The sequence below is a fragment of the Daphnia pulicaria genome, chromosome 4 (assembly GCF_021234035.1).
Source record: "Daphnia pulicaria isolate SC F1-1A chromosome 4, SC_F0-13Bv2, whole genome shotgun sequence".
Lineage (NCBI taxonomy): Eukaryota > Metazoa > Arthropoda > Branchiopoda > Diplostraca > Daphniidae > Daphnia > Daphnia pulicaria.
In genome coordinates this window covers 4,528,450-4,554,231 of record NC_060916.1, presented here as the reverse complement: position 1 = coordinate 4,554,231, position 25,782 = coordinate 4,528,450, and the positions used below count along the sequence as shown (strand labels likewise).

The 25,782-nt window shown below is 37.0% G+C and overlaps 2 protein-coding genes, 2 long non-coding RNA genes and 1 pseudogene across 5 annotated transcripts; 2 read left to right on the top strand and 3 right to left on the bottom strand.

Annotated features, from left to right (window-relative positions):
- Positions 1-134: 134 nt before the first annotated feature.
- Positions 135-1,888, bottom strand: LOC124336747 (chymotrypsin BI-like). Its single transcript, XM_046790535.1, has 6 exons — positions 1,810-1,888; positions 1,367-1,744; positions 1,224-1,319; positions 989-1,146; positions 560-916; positions 135-483 (listed from the first exon to the last, which is right to left on the bottom strand). Exons 1-6 carry the CDS (start codon positions 1,886-1,888, stop codon positions 397-399), a joined length of 1,155 nt encoding a protein of 384 aa, XP_046646491.1. The 3' UTR covers positions 135-396.
- A 1,578-nt stretch (positions 1,889-3,466) lies between these two features.
- On the bottom strand, positions 3,467-7,015 carry LOC124337953. Its single transcript, XM_046791981.1, has 5 exons — positions 5,149-7,015; positions 4,967-5,083; positions 4,841-4,903; positions 4,217-4,366; positions 3,467-4,158 (listed from the first exon to the last, which is right to left on the bottom strand). The coding sequence occupies exons 1-5, from the start codon at positions 6,905-6,907 to the stop codon at positions 3,677-3,679; spliced, it is 2,571 nt and encodes an 856-aa protein (XP_046647937.1). The 5' UTR covers positions 6,908-7,015; the 3' UTR covers positions 3,467-3,676.
- A 3,764-nt stretch (positions 7,016-10,779) lies between these two features.
- LOC124338001 lies at positions 10,780-12,248 on the top strand. Of its 2 annotated transcripts, none has more exons than XR_006917613.1 (4): positions 10,780-11,047; positions 11,117-11,369; positions 11,450-11,744; positions 11,814-12,248. It is a non-coding gene; the product is annotated as an uncharacterized LOC124338001 (long non-coding RNA). The 2 variants fall into 2 exon arrangements; XR_006917614.1 differs by having other exon boundaries at positions 11,796-12,248.
- Positions 12,249-19,112: 6,864 nt separating this feature from the next.
- LOC124338000 lies at positions 19,113-20,451 on the top strand. The gene is made up of 6 exons (XR_006917612.1): positions 19,113-19,313; positions 19,389-19,573; positions 19,645-19,810; positions 19,874-20,056; positions 20,127-20,201; positions 20,266-20,451. It is a non-coding gene; the product is annotated as an uncharacterized LOC124338000 (long non-coding RNA).
- Positions 20,452-20,526: 75 nt separating this feature from the next.
- LOC124336746 lies at positions 20,527-24,823 on the bottom strand (annotated as a pseudogene).
- Between the last annotated feature and the right edge of the window lie 959 nt (positions 24,824-25,782).

Genomic DNA, 25,782 nt, shown 5'->3' with positions numbered 1-25,782 from the left:
TCATTAGAAAATTTGTCACTTTTTAAATTTGATTTTATTGAATTTTAAGCGATTTCCTTCTCACGGTCGCAGGATGGGAGGAGAGAAAAAAAATAAGAGGGTAGGGTAGAAAATTCGTTCGACTCTTATTCATTAAGGAGTGGGAATTTCTCGACGAAAATTAAACTGTACATTTAACTAAACATTTATTATGCACAAACGAATTTTCACGTTTCCATCTGTAAAAATGTAGACGCAACAAAGGAAAAACGATGTTGATTTCCAAAATTCCTGATTACCAGTTTGTTTATTCTCTTAAACGAAGTAGATCAATTATTCAAATTTTAGTTATAATGAAGAGTGTTGTCATAGTAGATTGGAAATGTAATTGGATTCCCAACATCAAAACATCCGTTATTAAATGCTGTTGCAACCAGCGACATTTTCGGGCCAGTCGCATCTACCGATTTCAGCTCGGTAATATGTTCCCGCTTGAGCGCATTCCTAAATGAACGATTAAAAAAAATTTAATCCATTTAAATTTAAGTGGCCTTCAAAATAATGAGTCTAGTTAACTTACAAAGAGATAGGCATATTCGTTGGAGCACATGTAAAAGGTAATGGAACAGCTGGATGCCGGGTTGGCGTAGTTGCCATCTGGTTTGCCCATGCAATCAAAATAAGACGAAACTGTTGTCGTCGGAGGCTTCGTCGTGGTAGTTGTTGTAGTCGTCGTTGTAGTCGTTGTTGTTGTCGTCGTGATGGGCTTTAAACCGGTAATGCCTCCGATCCAATCTAGATAGCCCCTGACACGACTGAACACGTTGGGCCTATTATTCTGACAGTTGACGGAAGCGTCGCCTCTTCCGGCAACACCGATAACGAACCACCTATTCCATTCCTTGTTGAAGAAGTTCATGGGACCTCCGTCATCACCCTATTAAAGCAACGAAAAATTTAAAAAAATGTAAATGTAAATTTGTTATCATTCGATCGAATAAAATTATACGTAGCAGTAGCGGCGAAATTGAGAACCGTCACTGCAAATGACTTTATCGCCGGAGAATGAACCTTCAGCAGCCGTCTGTTGGCACACGCCGTTGGTTCCGGAAGAAGAAATGACATTCGTATTTATTTGGCGTAAAACAGAGCTCAACCCGCTGTCCACTTTATAAGAAAAATTAAGTTATTATTTAAATAAATTAAAAACACAGCGAATAGATAAATAATAGTCTGAATTTTACCAACACTGGAGAAATTGCCCCATCCGGTGACGATGACAGGATCGTTCACTTGATCAGAATCACTAGCAAAAGGAAGACATGCTGGTTGAACTTTATCTGCAATTTAAATTAGTAATTTTTGTTAATTAAACCAGTTTTATAGCCAATAATTTTTAAGGGAGCTACTAAGGAGAGAGAGATGGTGTATGGAAGCTGGATAAGGGCAATATCGTCCTCGACTTTGCCATAAATAAAATTCGGATGACTTTTGAACGATTGCGGAAGCAAGTTGAACGAAACGGATGAAAAGCTGTTGCTGGTGGTGTCATGGGCGCCCAAAGTTACTCGAACCTCAACACCTCCATAAAGGCAGTGGGCTGCCGTCAGGATCCAATCTTGATTAATAAGAGTGCCACCGCAAGTGGCTGTATCTCCACTCCAGAATTTAATTTGGAGGTAGGCCATCCAGGGAAATTGGTTGGCCTGCGTCACGCTCCCTCCCACGACCCTAGACGTCATTGAACTCGTTTGCCCGCATGATCCTATATAACAATGGAATCAAAGAAATTAATTTAAATTTAAACAGCAAAAATGATCTGATTTTTACCTTGCTGTTGCGATGGGACGACCAGGAAAACTAGAACGACAACGACTAGTAAATTGACTAGTCTGTTGTCAAGCGCCATTGTAGGACTAGAAATGAAGAAATTACTTGCAATAAGAATTAATTGGAATCACAATGTCAACCGGTGCTTCTAGAGTATGCCAGGTCGTCTCCGAATGGACATGGTTAAATAGGCCACCACTATCTTTATATTGTGCGACGCAATTTATTTGTTTTTTTATTCTGTTGTGAAAAAACAGGAATTAAATTTATTTACAACTGTGGATTTTCCCAATGTGACATGGGTTTTAATCAAACGCGTTAATCCCGGAAATAAATCATAAAATGTGGACCGAAAGATTTGTCTCCACCATAGTTTGTTTGTTCAACTTACCCCTGCAAAATAGACCAACGCAAACAAGCTGACTTTCGGTCTATTGGGTAATAAGCAGTGGTCTTACATCTCCGTCAATTCTTGGTAGACAGGCTGTAAAACAGTATTTGAAGGCCAAATTATCTTACTGCAATATGGAGCTTACGTATTCAAGGTGAAGCAAGGGATTTAACCTGTTATCAAAATTGATTCATTAAGGTTATAATGTTTGTATGACGCACGTAGCCATTCAGTCGACTCGTTCCACATTTGAGTCATATCAGCGACGGACATAGAATTAATTAGAAGGAATTCAATTAATACGGGCTAATTCCTACAAGAAAAGACCTAAATTGAGAAACATTATTTGTATTGAAATTAAAGCAGTAATTGCCACTGATAATCTCAGAACGACACTAAAAGAGTTTCGTTCTCGTGATGATTTTATTTAATTTCGAGCTGCGACAAGAAAAAAAATTGAGAAATTTTTAAATTTTTTGAGGATTCACGTCCCCCGCCCTTTATTTTTATAAATAATTTTTATGATAAACAAGCGAATTTGTGTTCAGCTATACGTGCGGTTTAGCTATATTTAATTTTGAAGTTGTTTTCGAAAAATTCCAAACCGTAAATGTAAATGAATTAGAGACAAATGAATATTCTTCCATTTCTAGTACTTACATATTGTACGTAGATCTGGCAATCAAAATTGTTTTTTTACTTGCCGCGTCCACATTTTTACAGATAGAAAATAGAAAATTGGCGTGTGCATTGAAAATGTCTAGTCGCATATACAGCAGTTAATTTTTCGTAAAGATATTCCCACTCCTTAATGAATAAGAGTCGAACGAATTTTCTCCCCTTCCCTTATTTTCTCATCCTGCGACCGTGAGAAGTAAATAATTAAAATTTATTTAAATCAAATTGAAATAATAAAAACTTCCTTAAATATTACCGAGATGTGTAGTTGCATCGTGTTCGTGTTAATTCCGAGAGAAATTTTAAAATAAAAAATAAACAAAAAATTTATATTTGGCAATCAAAATTGGTTTTTCACGTCCCGTGCCTTTATTTTTAGAGTTAGAAAAGCGAATTTTTCTGGACGAGCGCAAAACTAAAATGTTAAATCATCTGTAAAAGATTTTTTTTTTAAATTCCAAACTATAAACGAATTAGAGGCGAATGAATTTTCTCCCATTTTATGGTCTCCCGTTTATTGTCAATCTGGCAATTGAAATTGGGTTTTTAATTATAACGTCTAGAGTTTTGCAGATAGAATTTTGAAACTTGGTTTGTGTATTAAGTTAAAAGTAATTACATCCACAGTTCAATTTTCGCAAAGAAATGGCCGCTCCTTAATGAATTGGAACACGAATGAATTATCTTCCCTTCCCCCTTGAATTTCCCCCAAAAAATTCGTGTCGACGTGCGCATTTTCGGTTCGTGATCGCCGATGAAGGGGACGAAAATGTTTCGTGTCGCCGATGAAGTTGAACCTCAAAGGGACGCGGCAATTTCCTCCTCCAACAGGAAACCCGTGAAATGGGTGTGGTGGTCAATGTCGTCAAACAAATACGAGGATGAAACATCAGAATACCAAATCTGCAGCCAGAGTCGATCGCCTTTTTTCAAGTTCAGCGTCGACTGGAGGGTCATCGGACTCCATTGATCAACGGGGCCGTTATTATGGTCAACATTACTCGACCCGATTGAATTCCCGTTCAAATAAAGATAAGAACGAAACGCAGCCAACAATGAAGAAGATTTAAGATACGCCACTCCCGTGAAAGAGAAAAAATAAATTCCCGGTCGCGGTGCCGTGAAAATTCCCGTTGTCAAATCCATGGCATTTTCCTCGTTCACCCGCGCCAAATCGAACGGGACCGGAGTTCCTTGTGCGAAAAATGTAGAATTTCTCGTGACGTAGAAATGGACGGGCGCCGATTTGACGTCGGCGTATCCGATCCATTTTTGTAAATCTACAAATCAAAGAATTAGACAATAAAAAAAAGGCAGTAAAACGAAAACTTGCCGTACCATTTTTATTAGGATAAAAATCACAGTAAACAATTTCCATCTTCTTCGATCCTTTGACAGAAAAGAATCCGCTCAGTTTATGTCCCGTCCGCTCCAGATCCGCACACGATGTTGGCATTTTACCAATGTCGACTAAATCTCTCGTTCGGGCTATTGAAAATGGAATTCAATAGGGTTGGTGCATGAATAAGGGATTCGTTTAAAAAAAAAATCATTAGAATCAGTTTTTCACGCTGATTCTCATGGTATTTTTTTAATATTTTTAAAATAATAATTTCCCTCCGTAATCTCACTTAAAAGTTGAGATTAGCTCCCCCCATTTTAAAACGGACCCCACGCCATTTTTGGTGGGCGGTCCTTAAAATGGGATAAATTTCCCCCCTTTTCACCCTTTTCGTCTTTCACCTTTCGGCCCTAAGGGCAAAAGAGGGGGTATAGGCAGCACGAAAAAGGGTGAAAAGGGGGGGAAAAAGAGCAAAATTTAATATAATAATAATTTAATTAATAAATTTAATTAATAATGATTCATAAATACAATAATTAAAATTATTTTGAATTGTAATTGACTTGCAAAAAATTTCTTATAAAATTTTTTTCAGTAGGCCAAAACCGATTACATAATACCATTTAATTGGGTAGATAAACTATTAACATTGGCCTTCGTTTTCTCCAACTCCTTTTTAGTCCCTGTACACAAAATTTAAATGCAGTTTTCGTCAGATATTAAATAATTCGAATAATTAAAAATACCTTCTAATTTATTAGTGAAATCAATTCGCGTTTTAGTTAAATCGTTCTTCGCATTTTTCAGTTCCGTTCTCGTTATAACCAAATTATTCACAGTTGCTCTCAACAGCTCAGTGATGGCTGAAATTCAATTATAATTATTTGTTAATAATTTAATCGAATATTTAGTCATTCTTTTTTCAAACCTTTGAGTTCGCCCTTTAAATTATTCCATTCGTCAGTGACGGTCAATTCTGTGTGTTCTAAAAATTTAATCGGCGCCGACAGTTCGGCGGTCGTGTAACGGACACGAACGTTGCGATCTTGAAACGATTGAGAATCACGAAATTTGCCCAAATTGATTCTGCTGAGTTGCATCGGTTTCGGCACGAATTTCTCTCCGTCCCATTGGACGTGGTCTTTACTTTCTTTTAATAATTTTGCGATTTCTTCTTTTGAAATTTCTACCCGCCGGGAACGATCGGAATCTTTTGCCATTTTCCCTGAAATTGTTGAACTGATTCTGTCCACGTCAGCCCAACTGTTTGAGTCGAAATTGTGTTGGATTTTTTCTTTATTCTCTGACTTTCTGTCGTGTTCATCCGAACTTTTCTTGGCGTTTTCACTCTTCTCGTTTTCTCTTTCGGCATTATGCGTGTTGCTATTTTCTACTCCGAGTTTAGCGTTAAAACTAAAGACCAAACCACTGCCACCGACTTCCGTGTCCACTTTGTTTGTATTCGATTTGTCATCCCGGGATTTATTGCGGCTGGATTGCCCTTGGTCCGTTGCTTGTGATCTTCTCCTTTCATTTTCATTTGCATCTTTCGATTGATTTTCACGACGAACTTGTTCCTCACGTCTTTTCTCCTCGTCTTCATTACTCGAAGTTAATTTTTCTGTTATTTCAGACTGTTTCTGCGCTTTTTGGAACATGTCCGCCAATTTCTTTTGCGTTTCCCTGTCCAGTTTGTTTACGATTTCATTCAAAGTTTTCGTCGTTATATCCGGCCGGTAATTATCGTCATTCCAGAAAACAGAGTCCCACATTTTGTCACTTTGTTTAGTTATGGTCGCCTTGGACGTGACCAGCAAACCTTTTAAAATTTTTGAAATTTGAGATTCCGTATCAGGCGACCCGACCTCGTAGTCGTCAAATGTGTCCATTCGGATGTTGGTGGCCGTTTCCGTCAACATTTTCTTCTCGTCATTGGCTGTCAAAAAAATTTCTTTTTTGTCACCAAATTTCTGTAAAAGAGTCGAGACCAATTGACCGGAAGTGACGCTGTCGATGCTGATGGTCGTCTGTTTGGTTTGTGACGTCTGCGATGACAAACTGTACAGGAGTTTCAAATGGTCAAATTGTTCTGGATTCGATCGCATTTGACTGGCCAATTCGTCGCAGATTTTCTGGTCGTTACACGACAGAGCAAGTCTCAGAGTTTTGCTCTTGTCATAATTGGTCCACTCTGGCGATAGCGAATAATCAACTGTGGCTCTTTTGGTGGCAAGAATGACCTTCTCCAAGGGAATAACTCTCACTTTATTGGATTTGATTTCATGGCCATCCATTTGCATTTCATTCAAATGTTTGACAACTTCATTCTGGACTTTGTCGTTCCACATTTCAATGCGAAATCTCATCTCTGGCTGTTTCGTAACGTTGTTGTAAGAACTAACGGCACTTTTGTGGTCCAGCAGCGCAATGGGGGAGTAGAAATATTTTTTCTGACTGGCAGTTGTCGTTTGCTTGTGATTATTGGCGTGTTCGTAAATTTCAATGAGAAAGTTGCCGTAATTCATGGAACTTAACGTGTCCGCTGAGATTTGCAGTTTCGCCCAAGAAGAAGAACCGCCGGGGTTGTTTGTTTTGGGGTTTTTGTTTGATTGGCAGTTGCAGCAAATGATCGAAACAAATAAAATGGTGAAAATGTACCTTACAATCGATTTCGTAGCCATTTCCATCCAAGAATGAAAAAGAAACTTGAAAAGAATTAATTTATAGATGACGCTGGGGAACAGGTTAAATTTCGTTGTATGGAACTTTGACGTACGTTTCAAACTGAGCGGGAATTCACGAATAACTGCGTATTCATACAGCAAAATTAGGCAGATTCATTCTAATGGGTTTTTCCAGATTTACGACATTGCGTAAGCAAGTGTGTCGGGTTCCCGATTTCGAAGTCCAGCGTCGTGTAGACTTTGATAAATCAGAAATGACATCCAATATTCCCGCCAAGGTTTTATAAACAGAACATACTCCGAGTATACAAACCAAACCAAGAAAATATACAAATATAAAATGTATTAAATATTACATACAGTAACTTTAGATTAATCTCGAGCGCTTACACATTTTAAATTAAAATCAATTTTTTACAGAACGTTCTTTACTCCGACACTCACCAACCGCCCTGCGCTGTATTTTCGATAGCAGTTTGATATTTTCGCACAATTCGCCGGCCTATTTGAAACAAACGGCCCACAGCATTCTCCACTCTTTTCCTCAGTCGGTTAGAGATGGCCAATTTAAAGTGGCAGTTTTATTTTATTCTATTCCTATTAAATATTTTAAAATGCTGGGAAAATCCAAACATAAATACATGTTCGAAAATGATACTCACGAGTCTTTGATACTGTGGTTTGATATGACTTTTATCTTCCGTCGCCACTCGCCAGCGTTGTAAACATTTCGTCAAAACTGCGCACGTCGCACTTGAATGTCATGTCGAGGTTAGAAGTGAAGTCAGCAAGTCTTGCCATTGATTTTCTAAAACAGACTGACCCCAATATGCTAGTTTAAGAAACAGTCGAGTTTGAATATTATCTGCGCGTCTACTATAAAATTTAATTCGTTCAAATACGACCGATTGCCGTTTTAAATCTGTTACAGGCTAATTCTTACAAGAAATAAGTCCCAAATTGAGAAAAAAAACGGCGTCTTATGGCGCTACGCGTCTTTAGTTTTTATTTTTTAATTAGCAACCTAGTTGCTGTAATAGTGTAATCTTTTTTTTAGATTTTTGGAGGGGGGGTTCCAAACAAAACTTGGAACATGAAAAAAATGCGCCATAAGACACCGTGTTAAAAGCGGCCAAAATTGGTGCACTGTCCCAATTTCGTTGATAGGTACTGTATTGCATTTTAGTTTTTTTATTTAACCCATAATCCCCTCTTCTACAATGCCATAATAAAACAGGCAATATCAATTTAAAAAAATATAAAAAAATAACAAAACCATGGGACATTCCAAGCCAAAACCACACCAAAACTAAAAAACCTTTCCGAAGCCGAGGTCATATTCGGTATTCCCGAATTAATTTGTTTATGATAAATCTTAAATATAAGTCAAAATAAGACTTTTTGTCGAAGGGTTTTGAAAAATAAGGGGATGGGTGGGCGTGGCATTGATTAATATTTTTCGTACCCTGCTGATACTGTATTCATTTTAATTACACTTTTTTGTAATTTAAACTAAAATTAAGGGGAAAATATTGATCAGAATGTGTTAAGGGAATTATAACTTAATTTTAGAAAAAAATCGCGTCGAAATCGGACGACCCAGGTGGCAGCACCATCGATCTTTCCGAACGCTAAAACCACCCTACTTTGAACTACGCGCTAGGAATGACTTCACAAGTTTTTTTCATTTTTTATTCGATTATAAAATACAAACGATGGTTATCCTAACTTAAGTAGACAAAATTAAAAAAATTCCATAAAATGCAAAAAGTGTCACAATCAAAATCTCGTCAAAATCTCTTTTTTGAAAATTCTTAGAAAAGGTGTTGACACTTTTTTTTCCGTGAAAATTACACATTGTATAGCTTAGTATGTCTTCAAAAACATATAAAAAATTCGGGTGAGTGGTATTTTTTTTAAAGTTATAAGCGTTTGGCTCTTCCCTAGCAAGACAGGTTTTCTAATATCGAAAAACGAAGGGTACAGGGTTGTAGATCTCGTTACGCTGATCATTTTTAACATAGGTTTTAGGGTGTGCAAATGAGCGGGAGTGCCCGTAAAACGCGTTCAAAGTTTCGAGTTTTACGGGGTTGACGCGCAGCCCAAGCCGGCCAGAAAAGGGGTCGAGCGGGGGGGGGAGTGGCGCGTACCCATGGGAGAGGGGTCAGTGAAAGGGGGGTTTACCTAGGCCCCCCCATACGTTCCCATTTTTCCCACTCGGCTACCATGTCAACGGTGATATAATGGTCAGCAACCCAGGCTGCCATTCATGTGAGTACTGAGGATCAAATCCCCGTCAAGTCAACAATGAATTTTCAGAAAAATCGAAATTTTGAAAAATTAAATGCTCAACAGCATCAAACACTTTAATGACATGATGACATAAGCCAATGGTTGGAATGGATATGTCAATGGTGGTCTAATGATTAGCAGATGATTTGATTTCACTTAAGATTTATCATAAAAAAATTAATTCGGGAATATGACCGCGGCAATGTTTTGTCGAGACGTTTGACTTTTTGACGTTGAACTTTTTTTTACCATGAACTGCATTAAATTCACACGCCAAACTGGGGTGTTTTCAACAACGGTGACTGCTTTAACAATGGCTGCTTCAACAGCAGCGGGTTTAGATTCGTCGTCAACGAAAATTTCAACGTGAGTCGCTGATTCACCACCAGTAAGTTCAAGAACATCAGCAATCTAATCACGAGGGGCATCTTCAACATCAGCAGAAACTTGAACATGGGCAGCCTCTTCAAGACCAACAGCAGGTTCAAGACCGTAGTATAGTCATTTTAGCTGTTGTACCTCAAACAATTAGTAATTAGAAGTTTTATTAATGAGCACTATTTCTACTTACTTTTTAAGTAAGTGTGTAAAAAAATTCAAAAATCGTACGTGAGGATCACATATAAATTTTCAATTAAAAATTAGAAAATAAGAAATGGGGGTCTAATTTTAAATATTTTTTTGTTTTTATTACATATAATCAAACTGTATGTGTTGTTTTTAATTTAAATGTTTTTTGTGTAGATTTACTATTTTTTTTTAATTTTAAAGTTACTGAAATTGGTTTCCGCGTTGAAATTTTTTCGCCGTGTTTAACACGGTGCTTATGGCGCTACGCGTCTTGTTAAAATTGATGCTACATAAAAACTAAATAACCTAAAAATCCCCAAATAGTCTAGTTTTGTAGCCAATATAACTTAGTTTACTTTGTATTAATTTTATCTTATGAATATTGTAACGATCGTTCCAGCCCTCTATTGATCGTTGGGTTAATGGTGTAATTGCTTAACCCTAAGTGGCCTAATGTAGTTTGTCACCTTGTTTAACCTTGTTTCTTGGCCTTCTTCCTTTTTAACCTTGCTGGCTTGCTCCCCCTCTTGGTGACGGTCAGTTACGTCCGTAGTGTGAACCTAGCATCTTGTATTGCTTCTCTGTTGTGCTGTACTCTTTTCTGGTGTAGTTAGTGGACGCTGTTGGTGTAATAAAGTTACGTAGGCACCAACAGTGACAGTTTATCATTCTGTACCGGCTCTTGTGTAAAAGGGAGTCGGCAGAGTGATTGATTTCGCTTATAGTGACCTCACTTCAAGTGTTAATTGGGCCATATGCTGATTTGAGCGTAACAATATAGCACAGTAGAAAAGTTATTCACATTACAAAAAAAACTACCCTTTTTTAGGTTTTTCCAAATTCCCCAGAATTCAAGTTGCTTTTACAACACACCCGCCAGGGTGACATTTTTAGGGGGCTGCTGCAACTTTTACTCGACTACAACTCTACAATTGAAACCTATTGTTATTGTTATAAAAAAATTCAAAATGCTAGCAGACACATTTTGATATCAATAACAATAACAATCAATTGTAGAGTTGTAGTTAATCAAAAACATCAATTATTAAAAAACCTAATTTAACCCCCAAGGCAAAAGAGTAAGAACACTTATTTCTCCGGTGTCTTGCACCTCTCTCCCGAAAATCGCACACGTGAAAGTCAGATTTATAGCATTTGATTCGTACTCATCAAAATTGTGCTGGAGTTTGGACATTTCATAAGAAAATGCCAAAAAAATTAAAAGAAGAACTGCTTTCAATAGCTAACTTCGGACGTTCGTCACTCTCACCTTCATGTTTCGTTAATAATAATGATAATAATAAAAATAAAATAATAAATGATTGGGTTAACTTACTATGTAACTTTTAGGTGGACGGGGACCTATCCAGGTTAGAGGAGGACCTCCAAATGTTCTCTGGTTTCTTTTGACATTTACAACGTAGGATAATGAACTGTATCCAGTACTTCGACTTTACCAGGCCTCTTCGGGTTGACAGAAGTGGCCACCTGGTTTGCAGATTTTATTCTTGCGCTCCACCTTCGATGAGAATTATTCTAATAGATTTGCCAGTGACAGTAAATCTTAAAGATATTTTTTTTTAAATCTCAGTGTGGCTCCCAGGTGACTAACCACAATACAGATTACTAACGAGCATAAGGTGCATAAAATAATTCCAAAATTTGCGGGAATTCCAAATATAGGTAGATGAAGGATGTTCTGGAAAAATTGCCGCGTCATTTTCATCGTTCATGGGATTACTGTTCAGTCAACGAAGTATTTCACAGTGTCTCAGCCAAACATGATAAAATTTTGCTGAAAGAGTTGGCTCATTTGCCTACTGACCCAGCCTTATTGAGCTTTATTGAGAAAAATTCGGTCCAGTTATACCAACAAGTCTAGCTAGCTTAAAATTTAGCTTGGGTCAGTTCTACAGCAATGTGCGATCGACCTTAGGAGTACAAGATAATTATCTCGTGAATTTTTTCATGATTAGCTGTATGTTAAGTATATATACAGGAAAATGTTGACGATTTATTTTTAAAATAGTGTTTTTGGGCGCAACAGATGAAGAAGCGAATTAGCCTGGAACGTGGTCGATTCCGTATAACACGTCAGCTTCTGTTTGTCATCATTGTTACCAGAAGACTTGACTGGTGTTTTCAAGCACAAAATCAGAAGTGCAGTCGCGCAACATTAACTTGTCAGTGACGTATGGCGCGTTTCTGACCAGCCTTCTAAGTGAATCCAGCCCGGAAGTTACAGCAGTTTTGCGGGACCACTCCACCTTCCCTAATGAACGCTAGTATATAAATTGTCACGTATGGGTCCTCTTTCTCACTTGTACTCCCTCTTCTCAGCCCTTGAAGTTCTAATACAGGGTTCACTTCAGAAGTTATTTGTCCTGTAAATATTCTCCATAAGACGCTCCTTACAACTGGTAACAGAGAAAAAGCCGCGCTTGGGTGAAACAATAATGATAATAAACGCAAATGAAATACAATAAATAAAAAAAATAAAATAATAAAAAAAATAAACGTTAAATGATAAAATATACGTACGTTGAACCACAAGTAAGGCCTCATTGTATCTCATATTAAAAAAAAACTAAAACTAAAAATCACAAACAAAAACTGGATTAGACTAAAATTCACGGAATCAAAGAAATGGCTAAATTTTACCATTTTGCCAGACTTCAGCAGCCAAGTTCGTGATGACGGTAACGGACTTCACCTACCAGCTTCCAACATAGTGGATATTTATTTACAACTTTAATCTGTCGTCCATGTTTGGCTATCTAAAAAACTCACCCGGAGAGTTGACGGGAAATTTTCAAACCATGTAGCTAATGAGTAACATGATTCTTAATCACACCAAATTCTAATAAAACTGTCCCATTCCTTTCTTTTCTAGGTTCACAACCTGAAGCATCTGAAAAGAGGTGGGATTCTTTATTTATTCCATATGATGTGATAATACCCAATAAAATGTGCTATTTTCTTATGTGATAAAGAATATACTCAATTGTTGAGTTGCAAACCATGGTTTCATATATTAACACATGCAGCAGCACATTGCTATGTAACAGACGACTCCTTTTTATTTCTAGAACAGACATGTTTACAGATGATTTGTCATTATAAAAGGATCGAACCGAATCCTTTAGCGGTTTTCTCCCCTCATTTCCCCTCGTGCATAGTTGTCGCATCATCCCAAATCTGTATTTCCTAGATCTGGCAACCTTGTCGGATTTACTAGAAGTTTGATTACATCCAGAACAGGCACCCTTCATATACTATTCAGCCGGTGAAGAACCATGTTAATAGTTTGTAACTTTTATATTTCAAAACTTTTTAAACATTTGTTTTTATGGAAAGGTTGAATGCAATCATAAGGCCCATTTGTAATAAATATCGATTTGAAATACAACTTAAGGTTAACTTGGAAAAAACCTTTTCTGATGAATTTTTTCGCACTTTCTCTGGGACCCCTCCAAGCTCGCTCCCTCCTTTGCATAGCCGTCTATTAACAAATTATAATGGTTGAATGGAATAATAATCTATAATAACCCGGAATAGGCAAAATTATAAAATTAACTTTGGAAGTAACGCATCTTTTTAAATATTTATTTATTATTAATTTGAATTTCCGATACAGTTTTAATTTTTTTTGTTGACTCCTCTTTTACGATTTTGGCGTCTTCTTGTCCTTCTTCATTACTCGAACTTACATCAACAGTGCTGCTGATTTCTATTGTATTCTGCGATGCGCTGCGTAAATCAATCGTTTTGTTCTCGCTTGGGTTGAATTAGGGGTGTTCGTCCATTGTGGTTGGGGTGTCGGTACGTGATGGCAAGGAAGTTGATGCGTATGATGATGTGTCCGACATGGGGGTGGACGTTTGGTTAGGTAAGGGAAGCTGTAATTTGAAAAAAAGTGGATATATAAGAATAGAAAATAAATTACACACAAAGTATTACGGAGTAATTGCAGTATTATTACACAACAATTGTATAATAAAAAATTCAATAGAACTTTAGGAAACTTAATGAAAATTACAAATTTATTAGAAAATTAGATTTAATACTTCAATAAAATCTTGATTGAATTGAGCAATAAGCATGAAGTCGTAGTTAATTTGTCTGACTGATGATATGATTCGTCAATTCAGCTGTGCTCAGCACTGAGATAATCAAAGTTTCCATGTTTGGGAGTTAAACGCGAAAGACCAGTTGAATCATTTGTCGTCTCCATTTCCCATAAGATTCTCCAATAAGAAGGTTTCTAACAGCTTTTGTGGAAAGGAAAAACATTCTGAGAAATACTAAGATTATGTAAAGCAGTATAGGGCTATGAGATAATTCATATAGACAGACTAATACTGATATTATATGTAAATCATATCTTCCTTTTTTCCAAGTCTTCTTTGAGATGTTCTGAGCGGTTAACTTGAAACGATTGTTACGCTCGGCCCAGTACAGCCCATATACCAGGTCTCTCAGCTCTCTTCCCTCGACCGTTCCTGTTGCCGTCGTGCCCCGCACTGCCCTTTTTCTTTTCACTCATTGACCACCCTCCGTCGTCCACTCGACGTTATCTTACGTCAACATTTCGTTTAAATTACTTTTCCTGAATCCAGCCTCTACAAGAATTCTGGATCATAACACGATGAGCGATCTCTTGACATTGAAAACGCTGTTTAATTTATCATGTTCGCAAAGACATCGATGGTAATATTGGCCAGATTAAGTTTCAGTACCGGATCGGCTCGGCTAGGAACTCAAGTATCACTCCGTATACAATCTGCGACAGACCAAAGGCCTTTTCCAAACTAAACGCAGTTGTAAAAGTGAAGGTAAACTTCACCAGGCCATCAAAATTGCCGGCCATCATTTGGTTGATAATTGTTTGTATTTCTGCTCTTACACCAGGTTGATTGACGCTTCGGTTCAAAAGTACGAATGATGGTAGGTCATTCATCGACGTTTGGTCAATTGCGTTGAGACCGAGATGCGCAGTATTGTTGCGTATGTTAATGACTAATTGTATGTTACCATCAGATATTGCATTTGGAAAGAATCCTGCAGGATCGTCTTTGTTCTCTTTCTTGAATTCTTGCAACAGAAGTTGGCTGTCGATGTTTTGGTCAGTAGCAGTCGCTTTCCCCTTTGCCGCACAAAAACTGATGCCAACCTAATGTAGACAAGTGAAAAAGGTGCATCTGAATGTACGCAGTTTTCATCGTTTTGGTTTTGAGTGGACCCAATAGAGGAAAATACGGAATTCTACGAATCACTGCCAGCAAGTGATGTGATCGTGGTACAGGTATTGAAATCAGATGAGTCGGTTTAGTTCGGTGCTTGAGCGGGCTGAACTTGGAGTTTTTTTCGACTTTGGAATATTTCTTTGAATACTTGAAAATAGCTCGTTGAATAACGTAATACATGTTGCGATGATTGGTGCAGTATATATCAACTACCGACCCGTTTCTTGCAGCAGCAAGTGCCAAACGGACCATTTCATTCCATGTAGAAATTATCCTGTTAGAGGAAAAATTTCCGACGATAATAATCAAGAATGACGGTGCCGGATACTGGGAGAACAACAACACTGTAATAGATGCTGATCAACAGCAAAGACAGATTCACAGGAAATTGTTTGAGCCAGTTTACGTAATTTGGCAATTGACTCCCGCATTCCTCTAACACAGGTTTCAAGTTTACTGAAATTGCTGAACAGAAAATCTGAATTAACTGATCTACCACTCTGTGGGAGTACCCTACTACATTCCAAGCGAGGAAAACTCCTGTTTATTGATGTTCAACCAGGAAAATACTAACATTTTGGTGTAGAGGCCGCCCTCTACAGTGTTAGAGTCGCAAGGAATGCAAATCCCTCTTGAGTTGAAGCTTTAACTCAACGTGGATGGAATTCCAATGAGAAAGAGTATCACATCAGAATTCCGGCCGATTTTTTTAGAATTCTTGGTAGTAATTAGCATTTTTAATCGATATTACTACCTCTATGTAAATTGTATCAAAAAATATCCACGTTAATTATTTTTCTCTAAGATGGTATAACGTATTTTGGCGGCATTTATCATGGACCAGGTAAACCGGGCGACTTGAACTAGTTCCTCTTTGCCTTTAAAGAAGAAGTTGCTGATTTATGCAGGTGCGGCATTCAGTGTAAAGACAAAACTGTTTACATTTCCATCTGAGGAATATCTTGTGATTCCCGGCAACAAATTTTTTTGAATATTAAAAATCACAATGCATTTAATGGCTGCCGCACAACTAGAGGAACTTGGTCTGCTAACATCTCCACTAAAACAAATTTGGATTAAATTTACTCCAACTAAAAATGATAACCAACTTTCCCCTGGTCTTTGTTTTCAACAAAATTTCAAAAAATTCAACAAAAAACAATTTTTTCATCAATGACGATTATGAAGAAATTTTCAGTGTGTCTTCCTTTTAAAGTGACAAACCAAAAATTTTCTTATAAGTTAAATTTTGATGAAACACACGCAGCACAATTTGAAACAAACAAAAACAAAATAGCACAATTTGCTATTTTCCCACTTTTTATGGAAGACAAGTGTAGATAATGTCAGGTGTTCTATTTCTATGATCACGACAAAACTGACGCCTGGAATAAAAAATATCAATCAACTTATGAATTATTTATTGGGTTTAAACTTTTTTTCATACTTTTTACATTTAGATCAGGAAAACTAGAGCTTGGGTATGAACCTGGGAGAAAACTGGTAATTTTTATATACTTTACATGATGTCGAATGCAAATAAAAAGTAACATTATCGCATAGTCAACCAGATAAATAATTCAGGCTAAAGCTGTGGTTTCCTGCAAATTTTAGTAAAACAAATAATCGGTATAAATCTAGGTTCTGATTTTATTACTGGTTATTCGGACTACATAGCAGATTAGTTGTAAAACGGAAAGAAAGCATTGTCCTTTCGGCATATATTTTTCATGACAAAAATAAAAGACAAAGTGACACAATTCAGCAAAGGTCATGACTAAAATAAAGTATGGGAAAAATAGGGAAATATCTAAACCTTTTCTCAAAAGTAAATGGATAACTGCCAATTTTTCTCTTTAGCTTGTTTCTCCCAACATTTAAAATTACTTTCCACAACACACCAATAAATCGATATCTCCTTAAGAGAGAGTTATTAGCGTTCATGAATACATCTGTTCCTTTCTCGGTCACACTGTGTTGCAAAAGTTTAACTGTTTAAGACTATTGAATTTGTGAATTCTAGCAACAATTTGTAGTATGTTGTCGTTGAGCGTAGTACATCCTTTAATGTATATTTTATCTAATTAAGGCGAAGAAAACAACGAAATCAAATGTTCTCTTGGAATAAAGTCACCTGAAAGTGTAAACTTCTCCAGATGCATCAATATTTGAGGCTCAGCAGTCTCTACCCATCCTCTATCGAATTTTGCAGTGAAATGATAAGAATTCTCAAAGAGGTCATTATTTAAAGGTTTGGGCAAAGCTTAAAGACCACTTGAATGTTCGACATCACGGAAATATATCGGCTACGTAAAGTGTCTCAAATGATGACTTTCCAAAGGCTTTTAAAATTGAAATGATACCGCCATCAAACGACACTTAGGTCAAACTTTCCCATTATTGTGAAGTTATAGAGTTTCAAGAAATAGGACACTTAGTAAGTCACTATCTGTAAGTCCTGTGACAACATAAATTTCCACCTTGATCGCATTGGCCCAGCTAAAAAAGAACTTCAGTTTAACTGTAGTTTAACTATAGTTTCCATTACTAGAGTAATTTGGCCGCAAAACTATAGTTTTTTTAGTTCAAATAACTGTAGTTTTTCTTCAATAAAAAATGCAGTTTTATTACTATCATTGTTAAAAAACTTCGACAAAAAAAGATTCGACGTGGGCCAGGATTGAACCTTCCATTCTGAAATTGGTACCTCATCTCGCTAACCACTAGACCAATTAACTTGTTATTTTGGTAGACATCTATGAAGTAGATTATGATTTTTGTTTTCTATAACCTATGGACTTGGAAGATTTATAGTCTTTGTTAGTTTAGATAACAGGAGTAAGAGGAAGCCGGAGAAATAGGACCGGTCGAAATAGGCCCCGACGAAATAGGCCCGGCAAATAGGACCGGACGAAATAGGACCCTACGAAATAGGCCCACTTTTGTAATATTTTTAAAGCGGTCCTATTTCTCCGTCAAAGTGGGCCTATTTCTCCCAATTATTTCTAAGTTCCATGAGGTACTCTAAATATTTTCAAAAAATAATTCGACCTACTCTACACGAGCAAGAAGGCGGAATATTCAACGACGGATCTGCCACCGCTTATATTCATTGCCGTAGCTCAAACCACGATGAGTGAATTCACACATTGCCGTTTCGTTTTTCACATGTTAGGTAGCTGATTCCCGTCTTTATTTTTTGATGAACGTATTCCCCTTTATCTTAACTGTAAAATTCATTTTTTACAAACGTCGTTTTCACTTATTAACTATCGCTTATTTAAAAAAATGAACAAATTTCCGTGTTTTCTTCGCCATTTATTTGTTCCGTAGCTCGATCCCCCCTTCAGCGGCTCAGCCTTGAACGCGTCTCTCCCCTTCAGCGGCTCAGCCTTGAACGCGTCTCCCCCCTCTACCTATGCCAGTACTCAGGTGAAGTAGGAAATGAACATGTTTGATGAAATAAATCTTACGGATTGATTTCAAACATATCCATAACAATTTCATGTTTTTTAAAGCAACAAACGCATATCACTTTTAAGTTTATTGTTTTATGGGGCTGACGCGAGGTGCTGCTCAAGCCGGCCAGAAGGGTGGTCGAGCTGGGGAGGCTGCACGCACTCATGGGAGAGGGGTGAGTGAAGGGGGGGTTTACCTGGGCCATACCATACACGCCCATGTTTTCCTTCTCTGTGTATGTCAACGGGTAGTCTAGTGGATAGCAACTCGGTCTATGAATTTCAAACGCCGGTGTTCGAATCTCGGGCATGTCGATAAAGAATTTTATTTACAAAATATTTTAGAAAAATTAATAGCTCAACAGCATAAAGCGGTGTGGAACTATCCTGGCGAAATTGATCGTTTTTTGTTTTTTTAATTGATGATATATACATTAATTGATTTAATATACAGCACGAAAAGGAAATTTCTATTATAGTTGAATACCAAATGCGGTTTTGAAGATTTCCATCTATCGGTGATAGTAGCGTCACTAGCGTGGTTCAATAGCGTCATGAAGATGGCGTCATCTGCTCATCGTCAACTTCAGCGTTTAATTTACAAATAAGAAATAGAAACCTTATAAAAAAATTAAAATAGCTTCAAGATGTGTACATTTTATTTTTAATCATTTTAAAATTTGAATTGCAATTTTCGTTACATTTGATCTGTAAGAATTCGATTCTGAATCATTTTCATTTCAAATCGATTCACACACATAGCAGACGCTAACACATCAAGCGTCATCAATAGCGTGGTCTGTGGATGCTATCGCTGGAGTAAGGCGTTTACCTTCAATTCGGGTATGTTAGAGAATTCTATCATGTTATTTTCAATCTTTAGTTAATACTATTGTTATTATCAACTTGTGTGAATAGGTAGCGTAATGATTGGCCTACCCTGATGGCGTCATGATCGCTGCTGATTGCCTTTCAAATAGGTTTTCAGCATTCTGCTTACACCTTTGGCATAGAGTCACATATTTCACAATCCAACATCAATTGGTACCAACAGCAGCCCTTCTCTCAATCATCCAGAAGGGTCTGAGATCAGTGTTGGAGATGTGTGTGACAATTTTAATATGATGAAATTTATCTACCACCAAATTTTTACTCTTATGTTTTTGTTTTTCAGGATGGTTCGGAACAACCCATGGAAAGCTTATCACTCATTGATTATGTGATGCCTGATGTTGTTGCAAGTCGTCAACAGCACTTTGGGACATCATAAAGGACCTTCTTTCGCACTAAAATGGAACAAAAATGGCAACTATATCCTCAGTGCTGGATTCAACATTGAAGTAGACCTAAGTTTTCATTTTTTAAAATGAAAACTGTTGATATTAATGTATTTGTTTCATTAGACGACCATCATTTGGGACGCTTCAACGAGTCAGTGCACGCAGCAGTTTGCTTTCCATTCCGGCCCAGCACTCGACGTAGATTGGCAGTCGAATGTCAGTTTTGCATCATGCTCCACTGACCAGTGTATTTATGTTTGTAAGCTGGGCAGTAACAAGCCAACCAAATCCTTCCAAGGACATACGGTAACAATAATCTGATTTCTCTTGCGAATTTGTGAATGATTAAAAGAGAAATATTATTTTTTTTCTCTAGAATGAAGTAAACGCCATTAAGTGGGATCCTTAGGGTAATCTTTTGGCTTCCTGTTCTGACGATATGACGCTCAAGGTAAAGTGCAAGTTCATTCTTGTCAAAATACTATCAAATCAAATGTGTCCGATCCTTTTCCTAGATGTGGTCCATGAAACAAGCCACCTGTGTTCATGATTCGCAAGCACACGACAAGGAAATCTACACCATGAAATGGAGTCCTACCGGTCTTGGAACAAATAACCCAAACATGAATCTGATTTCGGCTAGCGCTTTATAACGAATGCTATTCAGGTCATTACATTACATACGGAGTATTAAAACGTAGCACTATAAACGTAGTTGTGGTTAGTGGTTTGTAAGTTAGTTAGTGGAGTTCAACATTTAATCTATTTATTTGAATAAATTTACAATAGAACGGTTGTTTTTTTCTTTTTACAATTTAAACTTATGTTTAAGAAGTTAGATTTTAAATCGCGGCTGTCTTTCCATTCCACGCAAATGCAGTAATGATGAAATAGTTAATCTAATAATTTTTTCCCGCCAAGGTATTCGATTTTTTCTATCCTTTGAATCTCCTGCGATGTTATTAGACCGTGATAAATTTGGGTCATCTCCAGCGCTTGGGCTCCATCCCAGCCATTGAGAATAAATCTAATAAAAATTACCGTATATAAAAACTGATGAGTTGCCTTTCCATTTTTTAAATATTCAAATTAATTACCAGTCTTCCTGTGTTTTATTATGAAAAGCAAACTGCTGCGTCCACTGGCCCGTTATAGCGTGACAAATGATGGTCGTCTAATGAAAGAAATACATTAATATCAACAGTTTCGTTTAAAAAAGTAAAAACTTAGTTCTACTTTGTCGAATCCAGCACTGAGGATATAGTTGTCCTTTTTATTCCATTTTAGTGCGAAATAAGACCTTTATGCTGTCCTAAAGTGCTAGCTAATCTTCCATCAATTGTCCAAATGCGAGCGTAATCATCGTAAGAGCCAGTTGCAAGAAGAGTTCCATCACACTAAATAAAAAAAGAACTCTGTTATTACACAGCGAACTATTTGGCGCTTAAGGTATAAGAAAAAACATACACACCAGTCAAGTGAGGTGACATCTTTGTTGCTCGGAACTTCAATTCCACCCTTCTGAATGCAATGCATAATAACAAGTTGAGTTGGTGAAGACGAGTTGTCATTCATGTTCCAAATTCTGGCAGTACTATCACCAGAGCCAGAAGCCAATAAATCAGTTGATGGGTTCAGGCGCAGATGAAAACTTCAGATTCATGGCCACAAAGTACAGTTGATTTGCTGAGAGGTATCTCTACTCCTGTTTCCTCTTCCCAGTCTTCATTAAATAGTTGAATGGAAAATAAGTAAGCAGTTCAGGGGATCAAAAAAAAGTAGTGACTATCTTACGATTGGAATGCATGGGTTCATCTCCATTGGAATTTGGTGGTTCTGTCTTTACCACTTGTGGTTTCTGTTTGTTCTGTGTTTGCTGTTGACGACTTGCAACAACATCAGGCATCACAGCATCAATGAGTGATAAGCTTTCCATGGGTTGTTCCGAACCATCCTGAAAAACAAAAACATAAGAGTAAAAATTTGGTGGTAGATAAATTTCATCATATTAAAATTGTCACACACATCTCCAACACTGATCTCAGACCCTTCTGGATGATGGAGAGAAGGGCTGCTGTTGGTACCAATTGATGTTGGATTGTGAAATATGTGACTATGCCAAAGGTGTAAGCAGAACGCTGAAAACCTATTTGAAAGGCAATCAGCAGCGATCATGACGCCATCAGGGTAGGCCAATCATGACGCTACCTATCCACACAAGTTGATAATTACAATATTAGAAACTAAAGATTGAAAATAACATGATAAGAGTTCTCTAACATACCCGAATAGAAGATAAACGCCTTACTCCAGTGATAGCATTGCACCATAGTCCATAGACCACGCTATTGATGACGCTTGATGTGTTAGCGTCTGCTATGTGTGTGAATCGATTTGAAATGAGAATGATTCAGAATCGAATTCTTACAGATCAAATGTAACGAAAATTGCAATTCAAATTTTAAAATGATTAAAAATAAAATGTACACATCTTGAAGCTATTTTAATTTTTTTATAAGATTTCTATTTCTTATTTGTAAATTAAACGCTGAAGTTGACGATGAGCAGATGACGCCATCTTCATGACGCTATTGAATCACGCTAGTGACGCTACTATCACCGATAGATGGAAATCTTCAAAACCACATTTGGTATTCAACTATAATAGAAATTTCCTTTTCGTGCTGTATATTAAATCAATTAAAAAAAGAAAAAACCATCAATTTCGCCAGGATAGTTCCACACCGCTTTATGCTGTTGAGCTATTAATTTTCTAAAATATTTTGTAAATAAAAATCTTTATCGACATGGCCGAGTTTCGAACACCGGCGCTTGAAATTCATAGACCGAGTTGCTAACCACTAGTACATCCTTTAACAGATACGGAGAAGGGAAAACATGGGCGTGTATGGTATGGCCCAGGTAAACCCCCCTTCACTCACCCCTCTCCCATGAGTGCGTGCAGCCTCCCCCGCTCGACCACCCTTCTGGCCGGCTTGAGCAGCACCTCGCGTCAGCCCCATAAAACAAGAAACTTAAAAGTGATATGCGTTTGTTGCTTAAAAAAAAAACATGAAATTGTTATGGATATGTTTGAAATCAATCCGTAAGATTTATTTCATCAAACATGTTCATTTCCTACTTCACCTGAGTACTGGCATAGGTAGAGGGGGGAGACGCGTTCAAGGCTGAGCCGCTGAAAGGGGAGAGACGCGTTCAAGGCTGAGCCGCTGAAGGGGGGATCGAGCTACGGAACAAATAAATGGCGAAGAAAACACGGAAATTTGTTCATTTTTTTAAATTAGCGATAGTTAATAAGTGAAAACGACGTTTGTAAAAAATGAATTTTACAGTTAAGATAAAGGGGAATACGTTCATCAAAAAATAAAGACGGGAATCAGCTGCCTAACATGTGAAAAACGAAACGGCAATGTGTGAAATCAATCATCGTGGTTTGAGCTACGGCAATGAATATAAGCGGTGGCGGATCTCTCGTAGATTATTCCGCCTTCTCGCTCATGTAGAGTAGGTCGAATTTATTTTTTAAATACTTCAGAGTACCTTATGGAACTTAGAAATAATTGGGAGAAATAGGCCCACTTTGACGGAGAAATAGGACCGCTTTAAAAATATTACAAAAGTGGGCCTATTTCGTAGGGTCCTATTTCGTCCGGTCCTATTTGCCGGGCCTATTTCGTCGGGGCCTATTTCGACCGGTCCTATATCTCCGCCAATCGGAGTAAGAAGGTAGCGGGCGTGTTTGTCGAAAACACTCACAAATACAATTATAGTACTTAGACTTAACATTATAGGTTAGACTACTTACGTTTTAAGAAATTGGTAAAATTATAAGCAAGGGGAGATACATAAAAATATTTCAAGTTGGAAAATGTGATGTATGGCTAAGTGCAAATGAAAATTGATCTACTTGACTAAATAGGCCTAAAGTGGTATACTATAAACTATTAAATAGACTTTAAATAATTCTGTACCGCTGCTGCATATAGAGAAAAACTAAACTTGTCAAGTCAAGAAACATTAATCTCGTTAATTTTATTAGGATTATTGTCCCAGAATCATTTCGGGAACGGGTTATTTTTAAAGAGTTAGTCATTTGTCCCAAATAATTGTAGATTTGAAAGGGATTAAATGTGTTCCTGCTGTATAATATTTAATAATTTTTTTTCACTGTCAATTTTATAACTGCCAAGTCATATGTGTATGTGAACAATTCCTATTAAATGTATTGTTCACGTACAATTTCATATTCGTTTAACTATTTTTATAAATCAAACAACTGTTTAAACTGCAGTGTTACAGATACTTTGTAATAAAAACTGGAGTAAATTTTTCTGAACTGCAGTTTTTAAAATTTATACTACAGTAAACTAAACAAAGTAATAAAAAACTAAAATACATTTTGCTGAACTGCAGTTTTTAAAATTTATACTACAGTTTAATAAAAAAAACTGCAGTTGTTTTAATTTTGGAAAAACAGACTTGGTAAAACTACAGTTTTACAAGGATAAACTACAGTAAAATAAATATAGTAATGGAAAACTAAAGTAAATGTAGAATAACTACATTTTTTTGCAAAATACTGCAGTTTTCGGCAAAATACTGCAGTTCTTTTTCAGCTGGGGGGCACAGATACACAACAAACACGAGATCTTAAGGAACGTAGGGTATGTGACGAGAGATTTTAATATGTATCGGAGAATTTTTGGGCAAGTCTCAATTGTGATTCCAGATTTTTTTTTGTAAATTTTCGTAATGTTTTGTACTGTTGCCAAATCACAGACTCTTAGACTACGAACGTTATCTAACATTATTTGCACTCCTACATGAGTAATGGACGTAACCATTTCACTTAACGCTAGAAGAAAATTGGACAGTCCAACTCCAAAACCTTCACGACTTAGATGAAGCCCAGAACCGACACACAAACCTTTAACTCCAACATATGTAATATTCAGTTTTCTACAAATAAAAACAATAATTATCTTCAAGAAATTTGATATTTAACCAACTATTGTACCTCCAATATGTGCAATAGGTGCCAATTACTTCCATGCCAATGTCTTCTGCTTCAGAATATGAGATGTCAAGTATTTGCAATTTCACGAGCTCAGTAATGAAGGAAGAGAAGAATTCGTAGTCACATGAAAATGGCCAGAAAGCTAGATATATCAAGTGTCAGTTTCTGATTTTGAAAGAAAAAAAAATTCTATTTCTTACTACACATCTCATGGAATGGTCAAATATTGATTTTTCATCATCAACAATTGAGATCCAAGGTCTCCAAGTGTGGGACAGCCAATAAACCAATGAATCGTTTCAAGTATCCTTTGGTTCGAAGAGCACTAATGATTTCAAGCAGTCAGCTATTACAAAAAAAATAGCAATACTTTTGGATAGAACAGTAGGTTCAATAGTTTCCAACTTACGCAACTGACCAAAATGACTGTTGATTGGTTTGACTGGATAATCGCTGGTTGGTTTCCTACAACACACAGCTGCATGCTGTTTACACCCACACTAATGCATGTGTCATATAGTGACTTCACTCCATTTAATTGTGGCATCGTAGATGTAAGTGATCTGTAGTAATAAGTTAATCATAATTTAGTTTTGATTAATAACCACTGGTAATTTACCAGTTTTTCGATGTAAACATGTATTCAATGAAATTGCCTCTCACTGATTAAAGAGGTATTCAGCAACTTGGATTTCGATAAAACATAGACATTTCAAACTAGTAGCCCAATGTGTTGAGATGTCAAGATTACAAGATTTGGTGAACAAATCACTGTGTAGATTTACCATTGGATCAAATTCTCTCCTTTCCTTGGCAATTCAGAATGAGCATGATATAGTGTTTTCGATTGTGTATAAATGTATTGGATCACATAAGAATCTCTTGAATGTGTTTTTCTACCACCCATTTGATAACATCAGCGAGTTCGCTAGGAGGCAAAGAGCTGTAGGGGAAGATGATGCCCCTAGGGCTGTAAAAGATATTATTCTTTGGA

Excerpts from the sequence above, each read along its gene's own strand:
- LOC124336747 (XM_046790535.1), bottom strand. The coding sequence starts at position 1,888 with ATGGCGCTTGACAACAGACTAGTCAATTTACTAGTCGTTGTCGTTCTA. Across the intron at positions 1,745-1,809 it reads CGTCCCATCGCAACAGCAAG|GATCATGCGGGCAAACGAGT; the intron begins GTAAAAATCAGA and ends ATTGTTATATAG. Across the intron at positions 484-559 it reads ACGAATATGCCTATCTCTTT|GAATGCGCTCAAGCGGGAAC; the intron begins GTAAGTTAACTA and ends TCGTTCATTTAG.
- LOC124337953 (XM_046791981.1), bottom strand. The coding sequence starts at position 6,907 with ATGGAAATGGCTACGAAATCGATTGTAAGGTACATTTTCACCATTTTA. Across the intron at positions 4,367-4,840 it reads TTTATCTACCCAATTAAATG|CCCGAACGAGAGATTTAGTC; the intron begins GTATTATGTAAT and ends CATTTTCAATAG. Across the intron at positions 4,159-4,216 it reads TTTTTATCCTAATAAAAATG|ATTTACAAAAATGGATCGGA; the intron begins GTACGGCAAGTT and ends TTTGATTTGTAG.